This window comes from Rhododendron vialii, chromosome 1a, assembly GCF_030253575.1.
Source record: "Rhododendron vialii isolate Sample 1 chromosome 1a, ASM3025357v1".
Lineage (NCBI taxonomy): Eukaryota > Viridiplantae > Streptophyta > Magnoliopsida > Ericales > Ericaceae > Rhododendron > Rhododendron vialii.
This window is the reverse complement of record NC_080557.1, coordinates 21,595,830-21,621,412: the sequence shown is the minus strand read 5'-3', so window position 1 is coordinate 21,621,412 and position 25,583 is coordinate 21,595,830. Positions and strand designations below refer to the sequence as shown.

The following is a 25,583-nucleotide window of genomic DNA, read 5'->3' as shown; positions in this document are numbered from 1 at the left end:
TTGAGGTTCTTGAAGTAGCTCTTTAATATATCTGAGTTTGAGCATGATTAGTAAGGTTTTAATGTGAGTTTGAAGTATTTTGGAAGGGTTTAAGAGTTGGAAATCGAAGGAAGAACATGACGTAATTTTCTGGAAAATCTGCAAAATTGGAAAATCTTGAATCTGACCTGATTTTGAGGATTTTTGTTGGGGCAGTTCCCAAACTCCAAAAATATGAGTTTTTATTGAGAGCTCCTCTCTGAGTCTTCTATATACAGTAAAAATTTCAGGATCTAGTTCAAAGTATTGAGCTCTATAGAAATTTTTAACCTAGTATCACTCAAATTCTGAATTAAGCAGTCTGCACCGACACAAGTTGGGAAAACAGTCACATCTCCTAGCTCGAGACTCGAAAACACATTCCGCTTGTTTTTCTGAAAACTAGACATGTAGAGCTTTCCATCGGTGCAACCAGTGCGCTGTGGTTATGCCTGAGCAATAACAGAATTGCTATTAAAGTTTACTCAAAATCTGTCTCTGCACCAGTTTTAGTATTATGTTAAGATATAATCGCGAGGCCGTAGTAAGGTTACCCGAACTCCGTTTTTAATGAATGACCTATCGATTCACAGAGGGAGAAATTAAATTTTCAATGATTTAAGTGAAATTCTTAGAATTCACGATTATGTATTGGATATAGTCAGAACCGTACACGTTGGCCATGGACTAAGCGTTATTCTTGGAAGTTCTTGTGTCAAACCTCATTGAATCAACTTTGGAGCATTGAAACACATCATCCATCATTTTTATTGTATTGGTCTCATTCAGTATCATACTAAGGATGGAGATTAAAAATAAGATCATATGCTAGACTATTGATGCATTTTACTTGCATTTTAACATGAGTTGGAGGTTGAATTATACTAAGTGTAGTGTCATTCATATTCTAGGATCGGGGGACAAGTCTCCACCTCAAGGTTGAGAAGGAGGCTTTTCGCTTTTGTCTTTTGGATCTCTAAGGTGAGTGTGCTATTTAATTGAAGTGGCTAGCTAAAAATAAACTTATACTTTTTCTGCAAATGTTGGGAATTTTTGACGGTTGTGGATATGGATCAAGTTGCTTGATACATGATTTTATTTCAAGAGCATGCCATAGCTGTATTGTTGGTTGGAATTGTTTTCTTCTTGATGTACACAAGAAGGGTATAAATTGTCTGTTTGCTGTACACAAACAGGGTATAAATTGTTGGAAGTACCCTATTCACAGGGTCACGGTACCGTCATTACTCCTGGTTGCGAGGGAAGCAACCCTTTGGCTTCTTGAAATATTGTTGCTTACTTAATGGTTTGTGAAAAATAGTATGTTTCTTGCTAAATATGATTAGAAGCATTACTCGATCCATGTTTGCTCGTGTAAACTGTTTTATGCTTTTCACTTGAATGAAGTAGTAACACTCACAATCCTTTTAGGTAACTGAAGTAGAGTTTTGGTCCACTACTAGTCTGACAGGCTGTAGGAGTGGAGGTGAGGGGTGACTTGGTGTCCTTCTGGCGTAGTACATTTTATGATACAAATTTTTCGGGAGTCGTTGTAGTTTTTGTGGATGCAACTCATCTTGTATAGTTCTCTTTGTTAATTTTGTTCTAGAAGCCGGATGTAATCTACTTAGTCGACCTTGTCTTGCATTTATGGAATGAATCTTATTATGGTTGATACTTAGCTTTCATTAAGACAGTTTATGCTAATCATCCGAGAGCGGGTTGTTACAGTTGGTATCAAAGCATTGGTTGTAAATTCTGTAGACTAGCCATGTTTAGACTAGTGGTGGACCATAGGGTGTTTGTCTTGTGTCCGTGGGGATGGGAAGGAATAGAATGATCATGAAACATGTCTCGACGTTGGTGGGAAGTTACCAAACAAAGACTATCTGCATCAATGGCAAATCCTGAAAATAATGATGCTCCTCCTATACCTACAGTTATCACTCGGGCTATGTTTACCAAAGCTTTCCATGAAAAGTATTTCCCAAGGAATTACCAAATGAGTCAGAGGCAAGAATTTTTGAAGTTGGAGCAGGGGAAGATGACGGTAGCAGAGTATGAAGCCCTGTTTACAACCTTATCACGTTTTGCTTTAAATCTTGTTAGCACGGACGAGGACAAGTGTAGAATGTTTGAGGATGGGTTGACTATAGAACTTCGGCCTTATGTGGTAAATCAACAATTAAACAATTTTGCGGATATGATCGAAGTGGCAACAAATTTTGAGCGGGATTTGGGGTTATTGAATGAACAACGGGAGCAGAATAAGAGAAGAAAAACCGAATCTACATCAGGTGGAAAGAACTTTGGCCAACAATTCACAAATAAAGGGAGAGGAACTTCTACATTTCAAAGCCGAGGTGGGAGTCAATCTCGGGGATTCCAATCTGGACAGCGAGCAAATGCGTCAAAGCAACAAAGTCAGACGGATTCTACTTTTTCTAGTGGTCGCAGCAATGCCCTTACATGTCATAGGTGTGGATCACCTGATCATTTCTTTTGAGAGTGTCCCGAACTAGAATCATTCCGTAGGTGTTTTAGATGTGGGGATCCGAGACATTTGGCTCCAAGTTGTCCCAGAACATCAAAGTCTGCTTCATCTTCGGGTAGCGTTCAGATGGGTGGAGGTACTTCTTAGGTTAAAAATCAAAGCCGTGGTGTTGGTTCAGTTGGTAGACCTAAAGCACAAGGGAGAATCTTTGCTATGAATCGACAAGATGCATTAGCAACTCCAGATGTTATCACAGGTATGCTCACTATTTCTGGTAAAGAATCGCGTATTTTGATTGATTTTGGATCAACACATTCATTCATAGCATTGTCATTTACAAAGCATGTAGACCGACCCCCAAGTCCACTGGAATATACTATGGTCATTTCCACTCCTATGGGAGAGACTTTATTAACTAGAGTTATATATCGGGGCTGTAAATTTCGAATGGGAGATAAGGAGTTGTCAGTTGATTTGATGCCATTGAATATCACAGATTTTGATATAATCCTTGGTATGGATTAGTTATCTGCCTATCATGCCTCCATTGATTGTTTCCGAAAAGAAGTAACATTGCAGAGTCCAAATAAACCACAACTGAAATTCCATGGGGATAGAACTTCTGCTCATATAATTTCTATAATGAAGGCCGAGAAGTTGTTGAAAAAGGGTTGTCAAGGATTCCTTGCACATGTTGTTGACAGCAGCAAAAGTACGCCGCGGGTGGAGGATATACCAATAGTTTGTGAGTTTCCTGATGTATTTCTCGAGGAATTACCAGGGTTGCCAGTGGACCGAGAAGTTGAGTTCTCTATTGAGCTTCTGCTAGGTACACAACCAATTTCAATTGCACCTTATGGTATGGCTCCTGCAGAATTAAAGGAATTGAAAATCCAATTGGAAGATCTATTGGAACAGAGATTTATCCGACCTAGTATTTCTCCGTGGGGTGCTCCAGTTTTGTTTGTTAAAAAGAAATATGGTACGATGCGGATGTGTATTGACTACTGTCAGTTGAACAAAGTGACCATCCAAAACAAATATCCTTTACCACGTATTGATGATTTGTTTGATCAATTGCAAAGGACAACAATATTCTCTAAAATTGATCTTAGATCGGGATATCATCAATTAAAAATAAAGGAGAAGGATGTTTCGAAGATTGTTTTTCGTACAAGGTATGGCCATTATGAATTCCTTGTTATGCCATTTGGTTTAACGAATGCCCCAGCTGCTTTTATAGATTTAATGAATCGAGTGTTTAAGCCATATCTTGACTCCTTTGTGATAGTATTTATTGATGATATTCTTATTTATTCTCAAAGTAAAGAGGAACATGCAAGTCACCTTCAAATTGCATTGCAAACTCTACATGAAAAGAAGTTATATGGAAAGTTAAGTAAATGCGATTTTTGACTAGACTCCGTTGTGTTTTTGGGACATGTTATATTAGGGGATGGAATTTCTGTTGATCTTAAAAAGATAGAGGCAATTACCAATTGCGAAAGGCCGACTAAGGTGACGGAAGTTCGCAGTTTCTTGGGTTTGGCTTGTTATTACCGCAGGTTTGTTCAAGGATTTTCTTCTATTGCTATTCCTGTAGACACCCCAATCTGGGCTTCCAGATTAGTTTACTTACCGTTTTTTATTCCTCGATGATGAAATGGATCAAGAACACCCTGGGAATGATAGCGTGTTTGAGCTTTGAGTGTTTGCAAAACCCTTGAACCTAACCTAGCCTAAGCCACTTCAAAAACCAGACTCACTCCATCGCGTGACAGAGCGCCAGGGAGCACCATCGCGCGACAGAGCGCCAGGGAGCACCATCGCGCGACAGACTCACTCCATCGCGCGATGGCCCAATCTCCCACCAACTTTTCTTGAGAAGGATAGTTGGCCACCAATGCAATCTCAACCAGGCCTCGTGGACTGGCTAAACTCCTCTGTTTCCAACCAGATTCACCTCATTCTCTCCCTATAAATACCACACTCCTTCTTTCATTAAAGAGGTTCAAGAATTTCAAAGGGTTACATATATTCTAGCCTTAAGTTACAATCACTCAAGAACAAAGCTTGTTCTTTGCTTCTACCACTCAGACTCCTCAATCAAGCCTTCAAACATCAAAGTTCAAACACCTTTCAAACTCAAAAACCAAAGGTATAGCTTACCTTTGTTCTATTTTCTGTTCTGATCCCTGAGGGGGGCTGGCAGGGCCAAGGCTGGTAATCAATACCAGTCCTGGTCCTAAAGCTGGCAAGGTTTCAAAAACCGTCGTGGTAGTACCAGCGCGCGACGGTCCCACTCTCGCACGCGACACTCTGTTATTGCACGCGTTGGACCGCGTGGGGATTGGTTTCTTACTATTTTATGCTTTTATTTCATATAGATCACTGTTAAGTATGATAAAAATCACTTTACTGCTTTCTTTAGTATAAACTGCTAGTTTGTAGTTCAATATGAGTTTCTGCTATTTTGGAGTAGCCTTGGGATCATTCTGGACCTGTCCCAGAACCTAGAAATGTGTAAACCAAGCACTGGTCTGGTTGCGCCAGGGCGCGGCCATCCCGCGCCAGGGCTCACCATCGCGCGCCAGACTGGCTCCATCGCGCGACAGAGCGCCAGGGCGCACCATCACGCGCCAGACTGGCTCCATCACGCGACAGAGCGCCAGGGCGCACCATCGCGTGCCAGAGTGACTCCATCGCGCGACTGTCTACCTCTGACCAGTGAATGGCCTTGCACGGGTAGCTCGGCCTTAGGCCATTATTTTGTCCCCACATTGTTTATGGGGTGTTTTATTAATTTGTAGGGCTTTATAGCCTTTAAACTGTATATTATGCTACCTATAAACTGCGTGGTTTGTCCTGGGTGTGCACTGGTCCTTCCAGAGCCCAGATGGTTTGAGAATAAGAGCTGTGGGTTTGAGCTCACCGGCGTGCGCGTGTCTTGGAGTTGTGCGCGCAGGAATTAACAGCATGCAGTGACTTGTTCAGTGCATACTGGTTTCTTCCTATGCACGTCACTCCAAAACAGGGGCCTCCCAGTTTGTTTAAACTCCCACAACAATCTGTTCTCATCCTATACTAACTGCTCATCCATGCTATCATTCACATCTTGTAAACATGTTACAGTTTTAAATCCCCGATTAATTGTTCCCCTACCCTAATTGGCTAAAAATTGATTAATCCAAACAGAATCGCAAACAAACATTTTCGCAAATGCCTAAGTAGAGACCGATCTCCGGATTGGGTGAGAGGGGTGCCATAAAACCCTTCCCCTCTCGTAACCTGGCTCCCGAACCCAGATATAGTTATGACAGACTGGTTCCTTAACTTATTCAAAATAAACAGCGTGGTAAGTGCTTCGAAATACGGTTCCTTGGGTGTTGGACCTTCAAATCCGAGTGGCGACTCTATATTTTGCGAGCGCTTGCTTCCCCGCTCGCGCTCCCTCGATCTGGGCCCTTGCATTTTGGAATTCGGAAATTCCAAGGGCACGCTGCTCACAGTGGCGACTCTGCTGGGGATGCAAATCAATATTGGTCTATACTTAGATTTTAATATGCTCGAGAACGATCCCACAAAAGTCTGTCAACATAGTGAGCTTTGCGCTGCTAAAGAAAGGATTTGTGATTTAACAGGACCTCGTGTCCGGCCATTCGATCTGGGACTTTTTTCGATTGTTCTCTCGTGTAGTTTTTTCTAAGTATTGATTAAATAAAGAGAGCCTAATTTGAAACGGCATTTGCGAATTTGCGATTTCATTTCAATAATCAATTTCTTTAGCATTCTCATTTGCATCGATGTGGGATAAGCCTCGTTGGATTGTTTTGGTAATCCGGCACGGTTTACCAGAGCCCGAGGACCCCGAATGACCAACAACCTCCGACGATGATGGGTCATTCTACCGTTCGACTGTTGCTCTGCGGTTACACGGGCAATGGGAGGTATATCTTTGGCCCCAGTTCGAGGAACCCGTTACAAGCCAAAACTAGTCTTTGCATATACAAAGCATTAGAACTCTCCAAACTAGGACAGGTACCTACAGGGTAAGATTACTTGAATCTAACCCCCATATACTGTCTACGTGTTACTGCTTTCCCTATCGCATGTACTGTACATACACTATTTTGCATAGGAGCATGCTTAAGGTTGTCTTGTCTTTCAAGTGTGTCTTACGCTGTCTAAAGATGTTGTTGGACCCGATGAGGAGTCGTTCATTCTGTTGAATGTTCGTTATCAATCGCAAAGTCTTCAGTTCAATGAGACTTTGAGAAATCAAAATTTACTATATCCTTGGCTCATGCCCGATTGAGGATTCAACCGAAAATATGGAACAACAAAAGTAGTGATGCCATGTCACTGACGCCACCCAGGTTGAAGTGCGAAGTCACTATACACCATGGCGTTTAAGGTTAAGGTGCCATGTCATCAACACCGAGTTGTTCCAAATTCAAAGTTGAACCTTCAAATGGGACTAGTCAAAAATTTAGTCTCTTTTGACATCTTTTAGGATCTGTCGATCTACTCAGGAACACATTGTCGAAAAGAATTCTGAGGATTTCGACAACGTCTGAAATTTGTGAGGCAAACTTGTCTCTAGTTTTTTACATACATATTGTTTTGTGTAGGAGCATGTTTAGGGCGGCTTCTAGGTAGTCTCTCTTTCGAGTCTGTCTTATGCTTACTAGGACGCTGTCATGACCCGATGAAGAGTCGTGCATCTCGATGGTGCACGTTGTCAATTTTCAAAGTCCTTAGATCAGTGAGACTTTGGGAAATCAAACCTTTTTAAGTCCTTGGCTCATGCCCAATTGAAGTTTCAACCAAAAATAAGGAACCACAAAGTATGGATGTTGTGTCACTGGCACTACCCAGGTTGAAGTGCGAAGTCACTATATACCGCGGTGTTCAAGGTTAAGGTGTCATGTCATCAATACCGAGTTGTTCTGACTCCAAAGTTGAAACTTCAAGAACGGAATAGTCAAAGGTTTAGACTATTTTGACATCTCTTAGTGTTAGTCGATTCAAATAAGGATACACCCTCGAAAAGATTTCTGAGGATTCTTGCAGCGTCTGGACGTCATGAGACAGACTCATTTTTAGTTGTAGAGTCTAGGAGGACACGGACAACAACGACGTGTACATTGCATTATTCTTGTACATAGTTTGTCGCAGGAATGTCACTGAGTTTTCAATTACTTTGCTGTCTAGTTTGTAACCATTGCACCGAACAAGAGAGTACCAAAAGGAAGAGCCAAACCTACTTGGGAACGTCTTCAGAATCCGATTCAAAGGCTTGTTAGGCTAGAAACCCAGTTAGTTGCAACAGAGGCTTCTCCAGGATCACTGTTGGCCGCCCTACAGTCGGGTTCGCCATCGATTTTGCAAAAAGCCACGCTGTCGGCTTCCCCATCTTCAGCTTCTTCATCAAGCTCCATTGAAAAACCTGCGATGACAGATCAACCGCTCACTCTGGAAACCATGCTCATGAACCTCCAGAATAGTATCACTGCTATGCAATAGAGGGCTACTCAGACAGATGCTAACATCACTCGCCTAAATGACCTTATCAACACTCGTCTTCCACCAGTGACCGAAGAGGAAGGCGAGGACGATGAGGATGTTCATGCAGAACCCGTCTTTGTTGAGGATCCAAACCGTGAAGGCCGGCTTATCGTTCAGCCCACTTCTAGAGAGGCTCGTGTGCTTGCTCCAAATCCCGCTGTTGTTAGGCCTGTTCAAGACCCTGACATAGCTGCTCTTATGGCCAAGATGGCTAAGTTGGAAGAAGCTATTTCAAAATCTGAGAAGATCAGCGCAGGAGGAATTGACCTAGATCGTCTTTGCTTGTACCCTAATGCTAGGCTTCCTGACAAATTCAAGATGCCTGACTTGGTCAAGTTCGATGAAAGCGGTGATCCCAAGACTCATCTCTTTGGCTACCATGCTGCCATGAAGCTGTTGGGTGTGGAAAGTGAGGCCATGTCTCAGCTTTTCCCATAGACTCTCTCTAGGCCTGCCTTCCATTGGTTTCTGTCGCTCGACATCTCCAAAAGAAGAACTTGGGAAGAAATAGGGGCTGCCTTTGTCTCGCAATACAGCTACAACTCTCAACTCAAGATGACTACTCGTGAGTTGGAATCTACAAAAATGGAAGCAAATGAGTCCTTTGCGGATTTTGTTAAGAGGTGGAGAGCCAAAGCCGCATTGATGACTAATTGCCCAAGCGAGAGGGATCAACTCAGCATCATCTCGCGCAATCTCCAGCCTGACTATGCCAAGCACCTCGTGCTGGTTCAAGCATCTGCCAACTTTGAGACCTTCTTCGAGTCAGGCCTAGCCATTGAGGATGCACTGCAGAGTGGAATTCTGCCTAGGGGAGAGTCCTCCTCACAGAAAGCGAAGCCGTGGCCCCATTCTGGAAATAGTAGCACGTTGTTTGGTAATAGCAACTACTCCAATACAGCTACACATGGGAGCAATGCTATGGCTTTCGACTCCAATCGCGCTGCCGATGTCAACCAGGTTCAAAATGCCCAAAGCTACCGAGCCCCGACCCCAGCCTCGGAATTTCTCTGTCTTCGAGGCATCTCTATCCGTAGTGATGGAAAAACTCGTCAAGTCTGGGCATCTCAAACCTTTGAACCCAACTTCTCTGCCAAAAGTTCTACCTTCTGGTTACAAACCTCACCTCTTTTGTGCCTTCCACCAAATGCCTGGCCATCCCACTGACGCATGCTATCGTCTTCGACATGAGATTCAAGATCTCATTGACAATGGCACGGTTCAAGTTCCACCAAAGCCCAACATCATTTCCAATTCATTGCCTCAACACAACTCTGACCCTCTGGTTGGTCAGATATCTATCACCTCCACTCAAATCAACCCGAGCTCCACCATATTCAACCCTAGCCACTATATCGTCCCGAAAAGCCAACCCGAACCAATTGTATCCATCCCATTCGAACCAGAGATTAACATGATGACTGTAGGTTGGGCAATTGAGGTCTTTACTGCCGACACCTGGATTGACAGTAATGAGGAGCTTACAAAGGAGTAGACTGACCGACTGAGGTCTATTGTCCATAGGAGCACCGAGTAGGTTTGGTCAAAGAAGTTGAGGAAGCCGAAGTGCTGTTGCTTGGGCCTGACACCCGCTGGATCCTACCTCTTTTTGTGGAAGCTATGGGTAGCTTTTTAAATATTGCATTTTCAAACCGCGTCTAGTTTGCATTGGCGTTTTGTCTGAGTCTGACACAGAGTCTTTTGAGTCGTCTAAGTCTAGCTCTAAGTTGGAGGTTGTGCCTCTTGGCCCTCCACGTCGTAGCTTTTATTTCAAGTTTTGAGTCTGCTATACTTGGCAACCCCGAAGGGCTTTCTTTATGATATGCATTATCTTGCTTCTGAGTACTTTGTTGGCTTGTGAATAAACTGTGTCGACCCAGATGACGAAGGGATAGATTTCGATGGGATCATTCCCAAGGAAATGTGTTCCCTCGCCGAAAGGGAAGACAAAAGGCATGCTCAGCCTATAAATTGAAATAGTTTTCAAATAAACTTGAAAGATGAAATAGACCTCCAAATGGTTCAAACTAGTTCAACACTGTCCCCAGAGGAGCATTGCGCCCGGTCAGACAGGCTCGAAGAGTTCATTAACATCTTGGCGTGGTCTCACAGAAGACACGCCTGGCGTTGATCCCGAGACGAAGAAGCATCAAACCCCCTGCTATCGGGTGCCAATCCAGAAAGCAGAAGCTCAGAAGGTCTAGCGCCACATACCATGTTCAAGTTTGCAGGAACAGCAGTCCACCAAACACAAGTTAGAAAGTTCAAAATTGGCCAGGAACGAGACATGTCAACCGAAGCATACTGGACTCTGCGCTATCAAAGCCGTTTTATCTGAGGCTATGGCCAGAGATCATCGATCTCGACGACCTCGATGGCAATCAAATTCAAATACCTTGGTCAGCATGGATCAATTCAAAAGCCTTTTCCCTAAGAGAAGCTTGTTGGGCTGAAAACCCCAAGGGTGGGCAGTTCCAAGCAAAAGTTAGAGCAGCCTGCTAGACCAAGAACCTACGAAGGAGGTCTAGGCAAAAGTAAAGGCAACATTTAAAAGCTCGCTAGACCGAAAACCCGAATGGGCGGTTCTAGGAAAAAGTTAGAGCATAAAAGGAGAGGTAAATACTCGAGTGAACCTTAGCCTGAACTATGTTTTGACCTGATTCCCTAGCTTGGGATACGTAGGCAGTCTCTCTTTGAGACTCGGTCACAATCTATCAATTGGATCCATGGCTGACGTTTAGTACACATCAAAGGTCGAAGAGGATCGAAGATCAAGCTGCATGGGAGGCGTCTGAAAGGGGGAAAACCTTTTGTCTTTCAGTTTTATTGCAAACTACTAATTCAATTTCAAAGCTGAGCATAAAGCCTTAAAAGATTTTAAGCATCAAAAACAGAATGAAATGCTGGCGAGGCCTAACGGCTCACAGTTTATTCTAAGTTCAGCGAAGTTTGGTGTGAGCAGTTGCAGTAGCTTTGCAGTCATGTGCGCTTGTTTGAGGTTCACGCGCACTTATTCATAGTTATGTGCGTTGGTCTCAACCCTGCGCGCACTTTTTCAATTCACGCAGCGATCAATAGCAGTCAGCTACTGCCTTCGAGTCCTGTTCAAGGGGCTTTTACCAAGTTTTGTCATGCTGTGCGGACCTAATGTGACTGAACGGGGGTGTCGGTTTCAGTTCGGGCCTATATGTGTCTTTATCTACGTCTTATGTCCGTTTTTGTGGCATTTTTCTAGATTTTGATCCATTGTCATTTTGGGATGCTTTTCCCAGTTTTGTCTGTTGTACAGGTCACCGTACATATGTTTGACCTTGTGCAAGTGTCAGTTTCACCTACCTAAAGGGGATATTGTGAGTTTTGGCATGTTAATGCCCAAAATTTCATTATTTTCCGTGTGTTTAAGGGTTCGCATTGTACCCTGGGGCTCTTCCTCCCTTTTCGTTTGAGCTAGACGAATCTGTACATATATATGTGTCTGTGTATTGATTCAGTTCATTTGTCAATGCAAATTAGATATTAGCGGTTGGTTATGCCTCAATAAACTGCGAAAAATGCAATTTTTACATTGCTACCCTAGCTTTCGTAATCCATAAATTGTGGAATCTTGTGAAGCGGCAAGGGCACGTCAGCCCGAGGCCAAGTAAATCATATCTTTGGGGCATGTTTGCCCAAGCATCGAAGGAAGAGGCACGCAGGCCTAATGCTACTACTAAATGTCAACTGGGGCACGTTGGCTCAATCAATGTCTCTTTGCCTGGGTGCGCATCTCAGAAGCGGAAGACAGTACAGTAATGGGGCTCAGTGATAGTCCTTAAGCATAGTTGTCCTCCTAGGAGCCGCCCTTAGCTAGGGTCTGCAGTTTCAGTTTGTGCATTCATATAGCATACATCTTTTGCATATTGTGTATATCAACTGTTGAAAACAGGAAGGTGGCCAGAATGGTTACCATCAAGTCTTTATTTCCCAAAGGATGCTATGCAATCTCCTGCGGTGTTGTTCTGTTGTTTAGCGGAGGCAATGGAAATCTCCCTAACTGTCGATTTGTTTGCCAAAGGATGCGATGCAATCTCCTGCGGTTTTGTTATCATTGGTCAGCAGATGCGAAGAAATCTCCCTGAATTCATGATTTGTTTGCTGAAGGATGCGATGCAATCTCCTGCGGTTTTGTTATCATTGGTCAGCGGATGCGAAGAAATCTCTCTGAATCCATGATTTGTTTGCCGACGGATGCGATTAAAAAACTCTGGCGGTATTGTTCTCATAGTAGGATGCGATAAAATCTTCTGCGGAACCAATCAATGACAGCCGGTCTTGTCCAATTTCCAATGGCTTGATCATTCTGCACAGTGATCTTCCCGCCCATCCAAATCAACGACGGTCAGTCATATCGTCCATCTCAATCAATCAGCGACGGTCAGCCATATCGTCCATCTCAATCATTCAACGATGGTCAGCCATATCATCAGCGACGGTCAGCCATATCGTCCATCTCAATCATTCAACGATGGTTAGCCATATCATCAGTGGCGGTCAGCCATCGTCCATCTCAATCATTCAACGATGGTCAGCCATATCATCAGCGATGGTCAGCCATATCATTAGTGATGGTCAGCCATATCGTCCATCTCAATCATTCAACGATGGTTAGTCATATCATCAGCGACGGTCAGCCATATCGTCCGACTCAGTCATTCCTGATGGTCAGCCATATCATCAGCGACGGTCAGCCATATCGTCCGACTCAGTCATTCCTGATGGTCAGCCATATCATCAATGACGGTCACTTTGCCTGTCTCAATTCATTCAGCGACGACAATCAGCCATCGCCTATCTCTGCCCATTCAGCGATGACAACCAGCCACGTCGCTTGTCGCTGTCCATTCAGCGACGACAATCAGCCATCGCCTGTCTCTGCCCATTTAGCGATGACAACCAGCCATGTCGCCTGTCTGTGTCCATTCAGCGACGACAATCAGCCATCGCCTGTCTCTGTCCATTCAGTGACGACAATCAGCCATCGCCTGTCTCTACCCATTTAGCGATGACAACCAGCCACGTCACTTGTCTCTGTCCATTCAGCGACTATAATCAGCCATCGCCTGTCTCCGTCCATTCAGCGACGATAATCACCCATCGCCTGTCTCAGTCCATTCAGCGATGACAATGAGCCATATCGACCTTTCAGGCCCCAACAACGATCAGAATATCGTTCGATGGTCCGCCCATTCGCAACTAGTTGTTCCCCAAGAAAGTTTGCCGCGGCCTGCCCCAAACAACTGCCTCTACTTCAGTCTAGCTTCACGCGCATCTTCCAACAGCCTTATTGCTCTGTCTCGGATAAGGAGATTGGCTCTGATTCCCAACAGATGGAATTCAACCAGCTTGACACGACCTACCCATGTGTAGACACCCCAATCTAATTTCCCGATCGTTTTACTTCGTTTTTCGATTTCTTGTTTCCCCGATGATGAATCAGGTCGAAAATAGTCTTGAGAAAATGAAATGGCTTGAGTTTGGTGTATGTGGAACCCATCCTTAGCCCTGAAACCCTTAAATCAAAATTGGATCATAGGTTTGACCATCGCGCGATTTACTGGGTCCCTCGCGCGATGATTTACTTGCTAGGTGGTGGTCAAAGTCAAAGTTTTGACTGTTGACCCTCGCGGGGTTAGTTTGACACTTGCGCGATGCATCCAGTCCCTCGCGCGCTCGTCAAAACCTGTCATTTTCACCAATTTCTAGCTGGATTTTGTGATGATCAGGGGGCTACAGGCCTATGTAACCCCATTTCGTCGACTGAACAACGTTCTGGGGGGCTCCCCTTGCACCACCTCTACCCCACTCTCCCATCACCTTTGGCACCCCACTTCTCCACCAAGTAACTGCAACCAGCCTTGTTGGCCACAAACCAACATCTCTCATCTTTCTATAAGTACCCCCCCATGGTCTATCTTCCAAAGGGTTACCAAAAAATTCTCAAGAAAGAAGAAGGAAATTCAAGCACAAGCACTCCATAATGCACTCATTCCCACATAATCACCGTCCAAGCCACACCACCTTATTCAAGCCATTTTCAAGACACTTACTGTTCGAACCCCTGAGGGGGGCTGACAGGGCCAAGGCTGGTAATCCATACCAGTTCTGGTCCTAAAGCCAGCAGAGTTGCAAGTTACCGTGGATAAGCAATCCCACGCACGAGATACCCACTGCATCGCGCTACTATTCTAGTTAGCACGATATGGTTCTCGTGGGGATGGGATCCTTGTCCTCATTCATTTATAGTCTTATGCTTTCCTATGGAGAATATTTATGATGTTTCACTGTCTTGTATGCTAAAATTCGTAGTTAAACTTAGAACTCTTAGTTATTCAGCTTGAGAATGCCCCTGGGTTGCTTCTAAATATGTCTCAGAGCCCAGGCATGCAAAGCAGTTCCTGGAAGTCCAGTCAGAACCCTCGCGCGAGTGTTTCACTCTGTCGCGCGATGGTTTTTTGATTTCCAGAGATTGCCCTTGCATGGGTAGCTTGGCCTTGGCCTCTGTTTAGTCACCCCCACTGTTTAGGGGTTGTATTTCCAAATTATTGCTACCTGTTGTAATATTATTTACTTTCAAGTACATATAAACTGTTTGGTTTGCACCTGGGTGAGCACTGGTCCTTCTAGAGCCCAAAAGGGGGTAAAATTCAAAATATTGGTGAGGCATCAACACTCGCGCGAGTGTATGGGACTATCGCGCGATGGTTCATTTGCATGCAGGTTGATCCACGCATGCAAGTTGGCCACCGTTTGTGCTAATCTCATACAAAGCCCTGTTTTGGTGCTTCGATCATAAGCGTTGGGTTTTATCCCTCTTTTTATTTATTTAGCGTTCCATCCATCCATGATATATCTATCACATCTTGCAAACGTGTTATAATATTAATCCCCGATTAACTGTTCCCCCGCTCTAATTGGCTAAAAATGGATTAATAAAACAGAATCGCAGACAAATATCTTTCGCAAATGCCGTAGTAGAGACTGATCTCCGGATTGGGCGAGAGGGGTGCCATAAAACCCTTCCCCTCTCGTAACCTGGCTCCCGAACCCAGATATGGTTATGATGGACTGGTTCCTTAAACTTTTTCAAATCAAACAGCGCGACAAGTGCTTCGAAATACGGTTCCTTGGGTGTCGGACCTTCAAAACTCGAGTGGCAACTTTGTATTTTCGCGAGCGCTTACATCCAGCTAAAAAGCGCTCCCGCGAGCTGGCATTTTCCTCTTTAGGAAGGGAACGGAATCCTTTCCTAGAAAAGAAAAGGGCTAGCATGCTCACAGTGGCGACTCCGCTGGGGATCGAATCAATATTGGTTTATACTTAGATTTTAATACGCTTGAGAACAAATCCCACAAAAAGTCTGTCAAAATAGTGAGCTTCGCGCTGGTAAAGAAAGGATTGGCGATTTAACAGGACCTCATGTCCGGCCATCCAATCTGGGGCTTTTCCGATTATTCTCTCGTGTAGTTTCTTCTAAAGTATTGATCAATAAAGAGAGCCAAATTTGAAAAGGCATTCGCGAATTTGCGATTCTGTTCGATTAATCAAATTCTTTAGCATTTTTCATATGCATCGATGTGGGATAAGCCTCGTTGGATCATTTTGGCAATCCGGCATAGTTTACCGAAGCCCGGGGACCCCGAATGACCAACAACCTTCGACGATGATGAGTCATTCTACCGTTTGACTGTTGCTCTGCGATTACGCGGGCGGCGGGAGGTATATCTTGGCCCTAGTCCAAGGAACCCGTTACAAGCCAAAACCAGCTTTTGCATATACAAAGCATTAGAACTCTCCAAAATAGGACAGGCATCTGCAGGGTAAGATCTACTTGCATCTAACCCCCATATACTATCTACGTGTTACTGTTTTCACTATCGCATGCACTGTACAAGCATACTGTTTTGCGTAGGAGCATGTTTAGGGCGGCTTCTAGGTTGTCTCTCTTTCGAGTCTGTCTCATGCCTATTAGGACGCTACTAGACCCGATGAAGAGTCATGCACCTCGATAGTGTGTGTTATCAATTTTCAAATTTTTTAGATCAACAAGACTTTGGGAAATCAAGACTTTCCAAGTCCTTGTCTACATACCCAATTGAAATTTCAATAGGAAAATGAAGAATAACGGAGAGGATGCCGTGATGCTTATACCACCCTGGTTATTGTGCGCAGCACGTACAGCGCAGGGGCTATGGCGTTGTGTCGCCTACGCCGCCCCGGTTAAGGTATCACGTCATCTACCCCAAGTTGATTCAAATTCCAAAGTTGAAATTTCAAGAACGGAATGGGCAAAGGCTTAGTCTGTTTTGACATCTCTTAGTGTTAGTCGATATGTTCAAAGGATACACCTCAAAAAGAAATCCGAGGATTTTGGCAGCGTCCGAACATCATGAGACAGACTCGTCTGTAGTCTTAGAGTCTAGGGGCGACACTGACGACGGTGGCTGTGTTATCGCTTTAGTCTTTTATTTAGAGTAAAGTTGCTGCAGGGCCCTTATTGAACCTTTTCTTACTTTAAAGCAAAGCAAAGCAAGATTCTGAACCATTGCGCTACCAAGGAAAGTATCGAGGCAGAAAGCCAAACCCACTTGGGAACATCTGCATTAGGATCCGGCTCAAAGGCTAGTCAGGTTGCAAGCCCAGTCAGTCACAACGGAAGACTCTTCGTGTTCTCTGTTGGCCGCTTTACAGTCAGAATCACCGTCAGTTATCCAGGAAATCGAATCTCCGGCGTCACCCACTTCTTCGTCCTCGTCAAGTTCATCTGAGACCTCCATTATGGCAGATCATCCGCAACCACTAAGTCTCGAAACCATGCTCATGAACATTTAGAACAGCATTGCCACCATGCAGCAAAGGGCTTGTAACGACCCTGAATTTTGGTCTATAAAAATTTCGTTAAATATTTGAATTTTATTTAATTTACTTATTTTCTTTTGAGTGGCTATATGTTTTCTTGTAAATTTCGTTGTAGTTAGATTTTGGTCTCGACTAGAAACCCTACGTGACCAATTTAGTTACGTGACCAATTTAGTTAATTTCCAACCGACTACTTGGAAGAACCAAGCAACCAACTTACCTAGTTACTAGTGGGACCTTTTGAACCCTTTGGACCTTTTGAACCTTTTGCTTTTACCCATTGGTCCATAATGGTTAGGGTAATCTTTGTCCATTGGACAATAGGCCCCCCATTTAAATATTTTGGTAAAGTACTAGATATAATATTTTAATGGTTTATAAAAACATGTGCAAAGTACATTTATTCTTTGTTTATTGGGGATTCTCCCACCCCTCCATTATCCATTGGTTAATAACCACAAGGGTAATTTTTGTCCATTGGATAATAAACTTTTTAATATAAAAGTACATGTAGTCTTTTCAAAATTTTATTTTAATAAAAGGTACTTGTATTCTTTTGTCCAATGGTTATTAACCGCAAGGGAAACTATTATCCATTGGGTAATAACCGTTAGAGAAGTTAGTAACCATTGGGTAATAAAGTCTTTTGACCAAATAAAGTACCGATGTGACAAGGGAACCTTCCAATAAAGTTGATTTGACTTGTACTTTATTATTATTTAAATGGGGAGAATCCTAGCCTTTTTATTTAATTGGGGTACTTGGTACCACACCTATATTTAATATAGGGCTTTTGTCACATGCTTAAAAGTACTCCTTGATTATTTTACTATAAAAGTTCCCTAGTTATTATTGTCCATTGGATAATAAAAGTTAGGATATTTATTATCCATTGGGTAAAAGAGTTATTCTTTTAACTAGTCTTTTTTCTTAAAAATCCATGTGATGAAGTACCCATATTTTAATTTGAAAGTACTTATTAGCCTTAGTAGCCTTTAAGGCCTAAGATTTTCCAAAGTACTCCTTTATTATTTTGTATTGGGGTTTTGTACCCAATTGGATTAATTTATGGGAGGTGTGATCTACCTAGATTACAAAGTACCCTAGTTTATTTGTTTAAATCAACATGTGCCTAAAATTGGATTTCTTTAATCTTGTACTTTGTACCTTTTTTATTCCTTCTTGCATATATTTATATATATATGTATATATGTGTGTGTGTACTAGGAGAGAGAGAGAGAGAGAGAGAGAGAGAGAGAGAGAGAGAGAGAGGAGGAAAGAAAGAGGGAGATGGGATTGTACTTTCTTGATCTTTCTCATCTTTTCAAATCCTTGGTGAATCTTCCTTCCTAGCTAAGAAACTAGCCCTCCATTAACCTCCATTGTACTTCTATATTTGTTTTGCACAAAATCTTGTACCCTTGTCTCTCCTTTCCAAACAAATCTTCCTTAATCCCATCCTTGGTACAAATCCTAGCCATGCAAGCCTAATACCCTAGCCCATCAAGCTTTCAATCAAAGTTTGACAAGTGAAAGATTGAGTTATGGAGCAAAATCCATGGGAGATATAGAGAGAGAGAGAGGGCCGGCCATAGAGAGAGGGGGAGAGCCAAGATTTTTGCCTATAAATAGCACCCCATGTTTCTCATTCAACACACACCTTCACCTAGCAACTTCTCTCTCTAGAAAATTAGTGTTCTTTCTTTGTTCTTGAGTGTTCTTGAGTTCTTCAAGAAACTCAGCCTAGGCCGCCACTAAACCGCCACTCGACCACCCTTCGATCCAAAAGTAGTAGTAGTAATAGTCAAGTAGAAGTTTCGAGAGAAACCTTTCTCTTTCGAAGCTACCGGAGACCACCGTAGGGAGTTACTCCGCCCGACCACCGACGTACTTTCCGTAGCCGACTACCGCCAAGAAGTAAGGTAGAATACCTCTACTCACTTCCCTAAGTATAAGTAGGATCTCTTTGTCTTCCAACCCAAGTATAAAGTAGGTTATCTTTATTTACGTACTTATCATTTGTTTAGAAATATTGTATTTTGATCTTTATGATAGTTATGAGTATGCGTATATGAGTTGCTTGTATTACTTGTGGTATGTGATAAAGCATAAGTGATTTCACTCCAAAGACGTCCGTACATGTGGCGTTGTGCTTTGAATAAAGCATAAGTGATACACTCCAAAGGCGTCCGTACATGTGGCGTTATGCTATAAGTCGTGATTGAGCGTGATAAAGTAATATAGAATTGGATGATCTTGTTAGGATGATTCTTGCTTACGTTGTCCTACCGCGGAGTCTTTGCATGTAACGAGACACGAGAATCGAGAAAGTAAAAACATGACACCTAGGGTGTGAGTAATGAAATGAAATGTTTTTCGAGGAAGGAAATATTTTTGAAACAACATAATGACCGATTTCGGGTGGCATTATGTGAGTTGTGTGCGTGTGTAAAAGAAGTGTTTTAAAAAGGTTTTGAAATATTTTGGAAACCGCAATGAGGCCGGACGCGGTAGCCCATTGTGTGGTGTGTGTTGAAAAACCCAATGAGCACCCGGAGCGGCGGAATCGTTGTGGGAATACTCGGGAACCCGGAGCGGCGGAACCGAGGGTTTTTAAATGTGTGCGTTCCCATGGGAATCCGGAGCGGCGGAACCATGGTGAGGTAAAGCTTGGTTATCCGCGGTACGGAGCCAATGCAAATATTTTTGTGTGCCAATGGGAACCCGGCGCGGCGGAACCATTGTGAGGATACTTGGGAACCCGGCGCGGCGGAACCAAGGTTGGGTGTGTGTAGCTTGGTTATCCGCGGTACGGAGCCAATGCAAATATTTTTGTGTGCCAATGGGAACCCGGCGCGGCGGAACCATTGTGAGGATACTTGGGAACCCGGCGCGGCGAAACCAAGGTTGGGTGTGTAGCTTGGTTATCCGCGGTACGGAGCCAATGCAAATATTTTTGTGTGCCAATGGGAACCCGGCGCGGCGGAACCATTGTGAGGATACTTGGGAACCCGGCGCGGCGGAACCAAGGTTGGGTGTGTAGCTTGGTTATCCGCGGTACGGAGCCAATGCAAATGATTTTAAAAGGTTGGGCGTGTAGCTTGGTTATCCGCGGTACGGAGCCAATGCAAATGTTTTTGTGTTAAACAAATGTCTTTTGAAAGGTTGTTTTGTAAATGAAAATGTTGACACGGTCTACGATGAGTCGCGTAGGAGAAACTCTGAAATCTTGGAACACCAACGATAGTTGATTAACGAATGTGGATGTGTCAGTGATTAAAACTGTGTTTATACTTATCATGTGGAAATTGATGTGTTAGTTCCTATTGTTTGTAAGTATGGGTTAGCGGGTATGGGATTACTCTGCTGAGCTTTGTAGCTCACGGTGTTGCCTTTTTGGTGACCCTGACATATTATATCGGTGGCGACGCTGGTATAATGTGTCAAACTTTGTAGATGATCAGGGTAAACAGATCACCGTGGAGGCTTTTGGAGCTGAGGAGCTGGCTAGGATGGAGAAGAAGGAGGAGCTGTAGTTAGGAACCTTAGAACCCCCTTCATTTGTGTAATATATTGAACTCTGGTGAGAGTATTTGTTGTAATAAGAGCCAGACTCCATTTGATTGTATGAATAAAATGTCCTTTTAACGTACCCAAAATTCAAGGCGTTACAGATGTTATCAATAAATTGTCTTCTTAACGTACCCAAAATTCGGGGCGTTACAACTTGGTATCAGAGCTTTAGGTTCAAAACCTCGGCCATGGGTAGAATGGGTAGAACCACAAGATAGTTTGACCGTTGCACGAACGTGAATTGAGTTTAAGTTTACCGTCCCAAATTGGGTGGAATTCTGTCAAAACAATCTTCGGATTGAAGCAAGGCACGGAAATTGGCAGTACGGCCGAGCTGGGAATTCCCGAACAATTGGATGATGACTTAAATCAAGTGTTGAATGTGGAACTTAGAAACTCAAAGGTTTTTCTTAGTATTCGCAAAACCCTGTCCTAAAAAAAAAAATTTCTAATTGAGGTTGACACTTTTTTCTTGTAGATGAAACATCTAGTTGATCTTTTAGCCGAAGCCTATCAACCCAGAAATACCATAGAAATCCTGACAGCACAAATGTTGGAAGATCCTGCCTTTATTGCCACGGTACTTAAGGAAAAGAGAGATTTCCAAAGAGTGCAGCAGAATACCCCTATTCCCGTTGAAAAGGACCCCTGGTTTTCGGAAATGTTTCCGATCATGTTTGCTTACCATGAGTATTTCGGTGTTTTACCCCCAATGGAGAACTTTGAGGTTGAAGAGGAAGAAGTCGATGGTGATAAGGACGCCAATGAGGTGACCGAGGAGGAAAACCTGTTAGGTGAAGGTGAAGAAAATCTCGAAGAAGACGAGACCCCAAAAGCAGAGGACGCCAATTAGGCATATCTGAGGCTGACCTAGTAATCGTTGTAATCCTTCAGGATGTAAGATGTTAAGGATTTAGTAGTAGTTGGACCTTTTGTTGTAACTAGAGACAGTAAGATTAGGCTAGTAAGCCATCTACGTTGTACTCATTTTATTTGGTAATAAGAGACTTATGTTTTCTTTTGTATGTGATCCTTGTTTATGTGTGGACTTGCATCTTATCCCTTATGACGTGAAAACTACCCCTTACCCCGTTAAGTCTAGAGATATAACCTTCCTTATTGTTATAGATGTCGAACATACCGCAAGGAGGACGCCCACCTTTCGCCCCGCGTGTTTTGGCCAATTACCGTTCACTACTAGCACCTGAGTATTTTCAACCAACACCCCCACTAGAGGATGACATGGAGCTCTATGAGGTCCCAATCACTTGGGAGATGTCTCCACCAGTTGCGATTCCCGAGAACCTTCCGCCTACCTTTGTCCCCGCACCGCTTGTGCAAAACTTTGAGCAAACCAACGATTATCTCATGTTTGACCCAGAGCTAGAAGCTGCGATACTAAACCTCTCTCAGTACTACCCGGAACCAGTGGAGGAGCCAAACATCCCGACTATGGAAGAACTGCTCGCCCAAGAACGTGAGCGTCTTCTTAGGGAAGAGACCGCAGCTAAAAGGAGCTACAAGATGTGGCTGAAGGAAGTCTTCGGAATCGAACTACCCTAGAATATTGCACTAGCAGTATGGAATAAGACTTGTCTAGCTGTAGGACTATGTAGGACCGCCTCAGCTTGTAGTAGGAAATCGTGTTCTAATCTACTTGTTTTATAGTAGAACTCTATGTTTATGTTTTTAATTCTATGTTTATGTTGAATACTGTTCTTATCTATGAAAAACCTGCTTTATTTTTTAAAGAGTACCGTTGCATACTATTTGTTAAACTACCTTTGGCTTTTGAAAGATAGACCATTTGCAAAAAGAAAATTTGTTTTAGTAAACAAAAACCCCCTTTCGATTTTCCTTCGTAGATTGTTAATACGCACCGCGGATTAGGATACGATAATGGAAAACCCTCTAACGCGAACCCCGACCTAACCCGAATCGTGCAAGCGTTTGTTGCTGCCTTGAACGCCAACCACCAAAACCACGACAATGGATCCATGACCCGAACCCGAGCGATGAACGAGTTCTGCAAACATCGACCTCCGACCTTTCACGGAGACACCAACCCTGTCGTAGATGAGACCTGGCTGAATGAGGTCAAGATGATCCTCAGCACCTTCGGAGTTACCCAGGACGGAGATCGTATGGCTTTGGCCATGAACCAGTTGAAGAGAGTATAGCTATTAGTCTAGTGTGTTGAGAGTGCGAATTAGGAGTAGCCGACTTGCGCCTAACTTGCGACCTTTGAGTGATCGACATGGCGGATTTTCGACGTAATCCTGAGGTTGGACCGGCGATATGCACGTCAAGCGATCATAGACTGCCATCAAAGGATAATGACCGCTTATACCCTAGAAGGGACTCGATTCCTTTTAAGGGGGATAGACGGATAGCGAGTTCGGCGACGAAAAGATCGAGGTAGCAAAATCCACAACTTGGTATCTATTGCCAAGGCTCGATGACTTATCAGGAGAAGCACGAAGGACACTTTCGGATGGTACTACGAGTACTCTGAGATAGCCAACTTTATGCCAAGACAAGTTCTGGCCAGAAGTGGTTAAGTTCTTGAGGTACGTGGTATCCAAGGATGGAATACTCATGCCCTACGATTATGAAGAATGGACCCATTGTTTCCTACTGTTGGAAATAGGTTTAATATCGAGGAGCATGAGGGTTCAACAAGGATGTATTAGGAATGCTTGTGGGATGCTAGTCCGCATGACGATTTGGAAGAAGTTTTGCATTTGGCGTTGGTATTTACGGTGGAGACCTTACCGAAGACGTACGACGAGGCAAGCTGTTCGACGGCAGGAGCAACTTCAACCCCATCTCGTTAAGCAAGTAATAAGGCTTAATTCGATTGATGGTGACCTACTCGATTCTTTTTAAGGGGGATAGACAAAGATTCCAAGATCGGTTTAGCAACCCGGTCTAACCTGTAGCTGCGTGCCAATTTCGGGGACGAAATTGTTTTAAGGGGGATAGATTGTAACGACCCTGAATTTTGGTCTATAAAAATTTCGTTAAATATTTGAATTTTATTTAATTTACTTATTTTCTTTTGAGTGGCTATATGTTTTCTTGTAAATTTCGTTGTAGTTAGATTTTGGTCTCAACTAGAAACCCTACGTGACCAATTTAGTTAATTTCCAACCGACTACTTGGAAGAACCAAGCAACCAACTTACCTAGTTACTAGTGGGACCTTTTGAACCCTTTGGACCTTTTGAACCTTTTGCTTTTACCCATTGGTCCATAATGGTTAGGGTAATCTTTGTCCATTGGACAATAGGCCCCCCATTTAAATATTTTGGTAAAGTACTAGATATAATATTTTAATGGTTTATAAAAACATGTGCAAAGTACATTTATTCTTTGTTTATTGGGGATTCTCCCACCCCTCCATTATCCATTGGTTAATAACCACAAGGGTAATTTTTGTCCATTGGATAATAAACTTTTTAATATAAAAGTACATGTAGTCTTTTCAAAATTTTATTTTAATAAAAGGTACTTGTATTCTTTTGTCCAATGGTTATTAACCGCAAGGGAAACTATTATCCATTGGGTAATAACCGTTAGAGAAGTTAGTAACCATTGGGTAATAAAGTCTTTTGACCAAATAAAGTACCGATGTGACAAGGGAACCTTCCAATAAAGTTGATTTGACTTGTACTTTATTATTATTTAAATGGGGAGAATCCTAGCCTTTTTATTTAATTGGGGTACTTGGTACCACACCTATATTTAATATAGGGCTTTTGTCACATGCTTAAAAGTACTCCTTGATTATTTTACTATAAAAGTTCCCTAGTTATTATTGTCCATTGGATAATAAAAGTTAGAATATTTATTATCTATTGGGTAAAAGAGTTATTCTTTTAACTAGTCTTTTTTCTTAAAAATCCATGTGATGAAGTACCCATATTTTAATTTGAAAGTACTTATTAGCCTTAGTAGCCTTTAAGGCCTAAGATTTTCCAAAGTACTCCTTTATTATTTTGTATTGGGGTTTTGTACCCAATTGGATTAATTTATGGGAGGTGTGATCTACCTAGATTACAAAGTACCCTAGTTTATTTGTTTAAATCAACATGTGCCTAAAATTGGATTTCTTTAATCTTGTACTTTGTACCTTTTTTATTCCTTCTTGCATATATTTATATATATATATGTATATATGTGTGTGTGTACTAGGAGAGAGAGAGAGAGAGAGAGAGAGAGAGAGAGAGACCCGAGAGAGAGAGAGAGAGAGAGAGAGAGAGAGATGGGATTGTACTTTCTTGATCTTTCTCATCTTTTCAAATCCTTGGTGAATCTTCCTTCCTAGCTAAGAAACTAGCCCTCCATTAACCTCTATTGTACTTCTATATTTGTTTAGCACAAAATCTTGTACCCTTGTCTCCTCCTTTCCAAACAAATCTTCCTTAATCCCATCCTTGGTACAAATCCTAGCCATGCAAGCCTAATACCCTAGCCCATCAAGCTTTCAATCAAAGTTTGACGAGTGAAAGATTGAGTTATGGAGCAAAATCCATGGGAGATATAGAGAGAGAGAGGGCCGGCCATAGAGAGAGGGGGAGAGCCAAGATTTTTGCCTATAAATAGCACCCCATGTTTCTCATTCAACACACATCTTCACCTAGCAACTTCTCTCTCTAGAAAATTAGTGTTCTTTCTTTGTTCTTGCTTTTGTTCTTCTTTGTTCTTGAGTGTTCTTGAGTTCTTCAAGAAACTCAGCCTAGGCCGCCACTAAACCGCCACTCGACCACCCTTCGATCCAAAAGTAGTAGTAGTAATAGTCAAGTAGAAGTTTCGAGAGAAACCTTTCTCTTTCGAAGCTACCGGAGACCACCGTAGGAAGTTACTCCGCCCGACCACCGACGTACTTTCCGTAGCCGACTACCGCCAAGAAGTAAGGTAGAATACCTCTACTCACTTCCCTAAGTATAAGTAGGATCTCTTTGTCTTCCAACCCAAGTATAAAGTAGGTTATCTTTATTTACGTACTTATCATTTGTTTAGAAATATTGTAT

The 25,583-nt window shown here is 42.9% G+C and overlaps 1 protein-coding gene across 1 annotated transcript; it reads left to right on the top strand.

Annotated features, from left to right (window-relative positions):
- Positions 1 to 1,915: 1,915 nt before the first annotated feature.
- LOC131329489 (uncharacterized) lies at positions 1,916 to 3,037 on the top strand. The gene is made up of 3 exons (XM_058362632.1): positions 1,916 to 2,496; positions 2,554 to 2,648; positions 2,691 to 3,037. The coding sequence occupies exons 1-3, from the start codon at positions 1,916 to 1,918 to the stop codon at positions 3,035 to 3,037; spliced, it is 1,023 nt and encodes a 340-aa protein (XP_058218615.1).
- The last annotated feature ends 22,546 nt before the right edge of the window (positions 3,038 to 25,583 follow it).

Coding starts and splice junctions, on each gene's coding strand:
- LOC131329489 (XM_058362632.1), top strand. CDS start 1,916: ATGGCAAATCCTGAAAATAATGATGCTCCTCCTATACCTACAGTTATC. Junction 2,497..2,553: donor AATGCCCTTACATGTCATAG/GTGTGGATCACC, acceptor ATCATTCCGTAG/GTGTTTTAGATGTGGGGATC. Junction 2,649..2,690: donor TAGCGTTCAGATGGGTGGAG/GTACTTCTTAGG, acceptor GTGTTGGTTCAG/TTGGTAGACCTAAAGCACAA.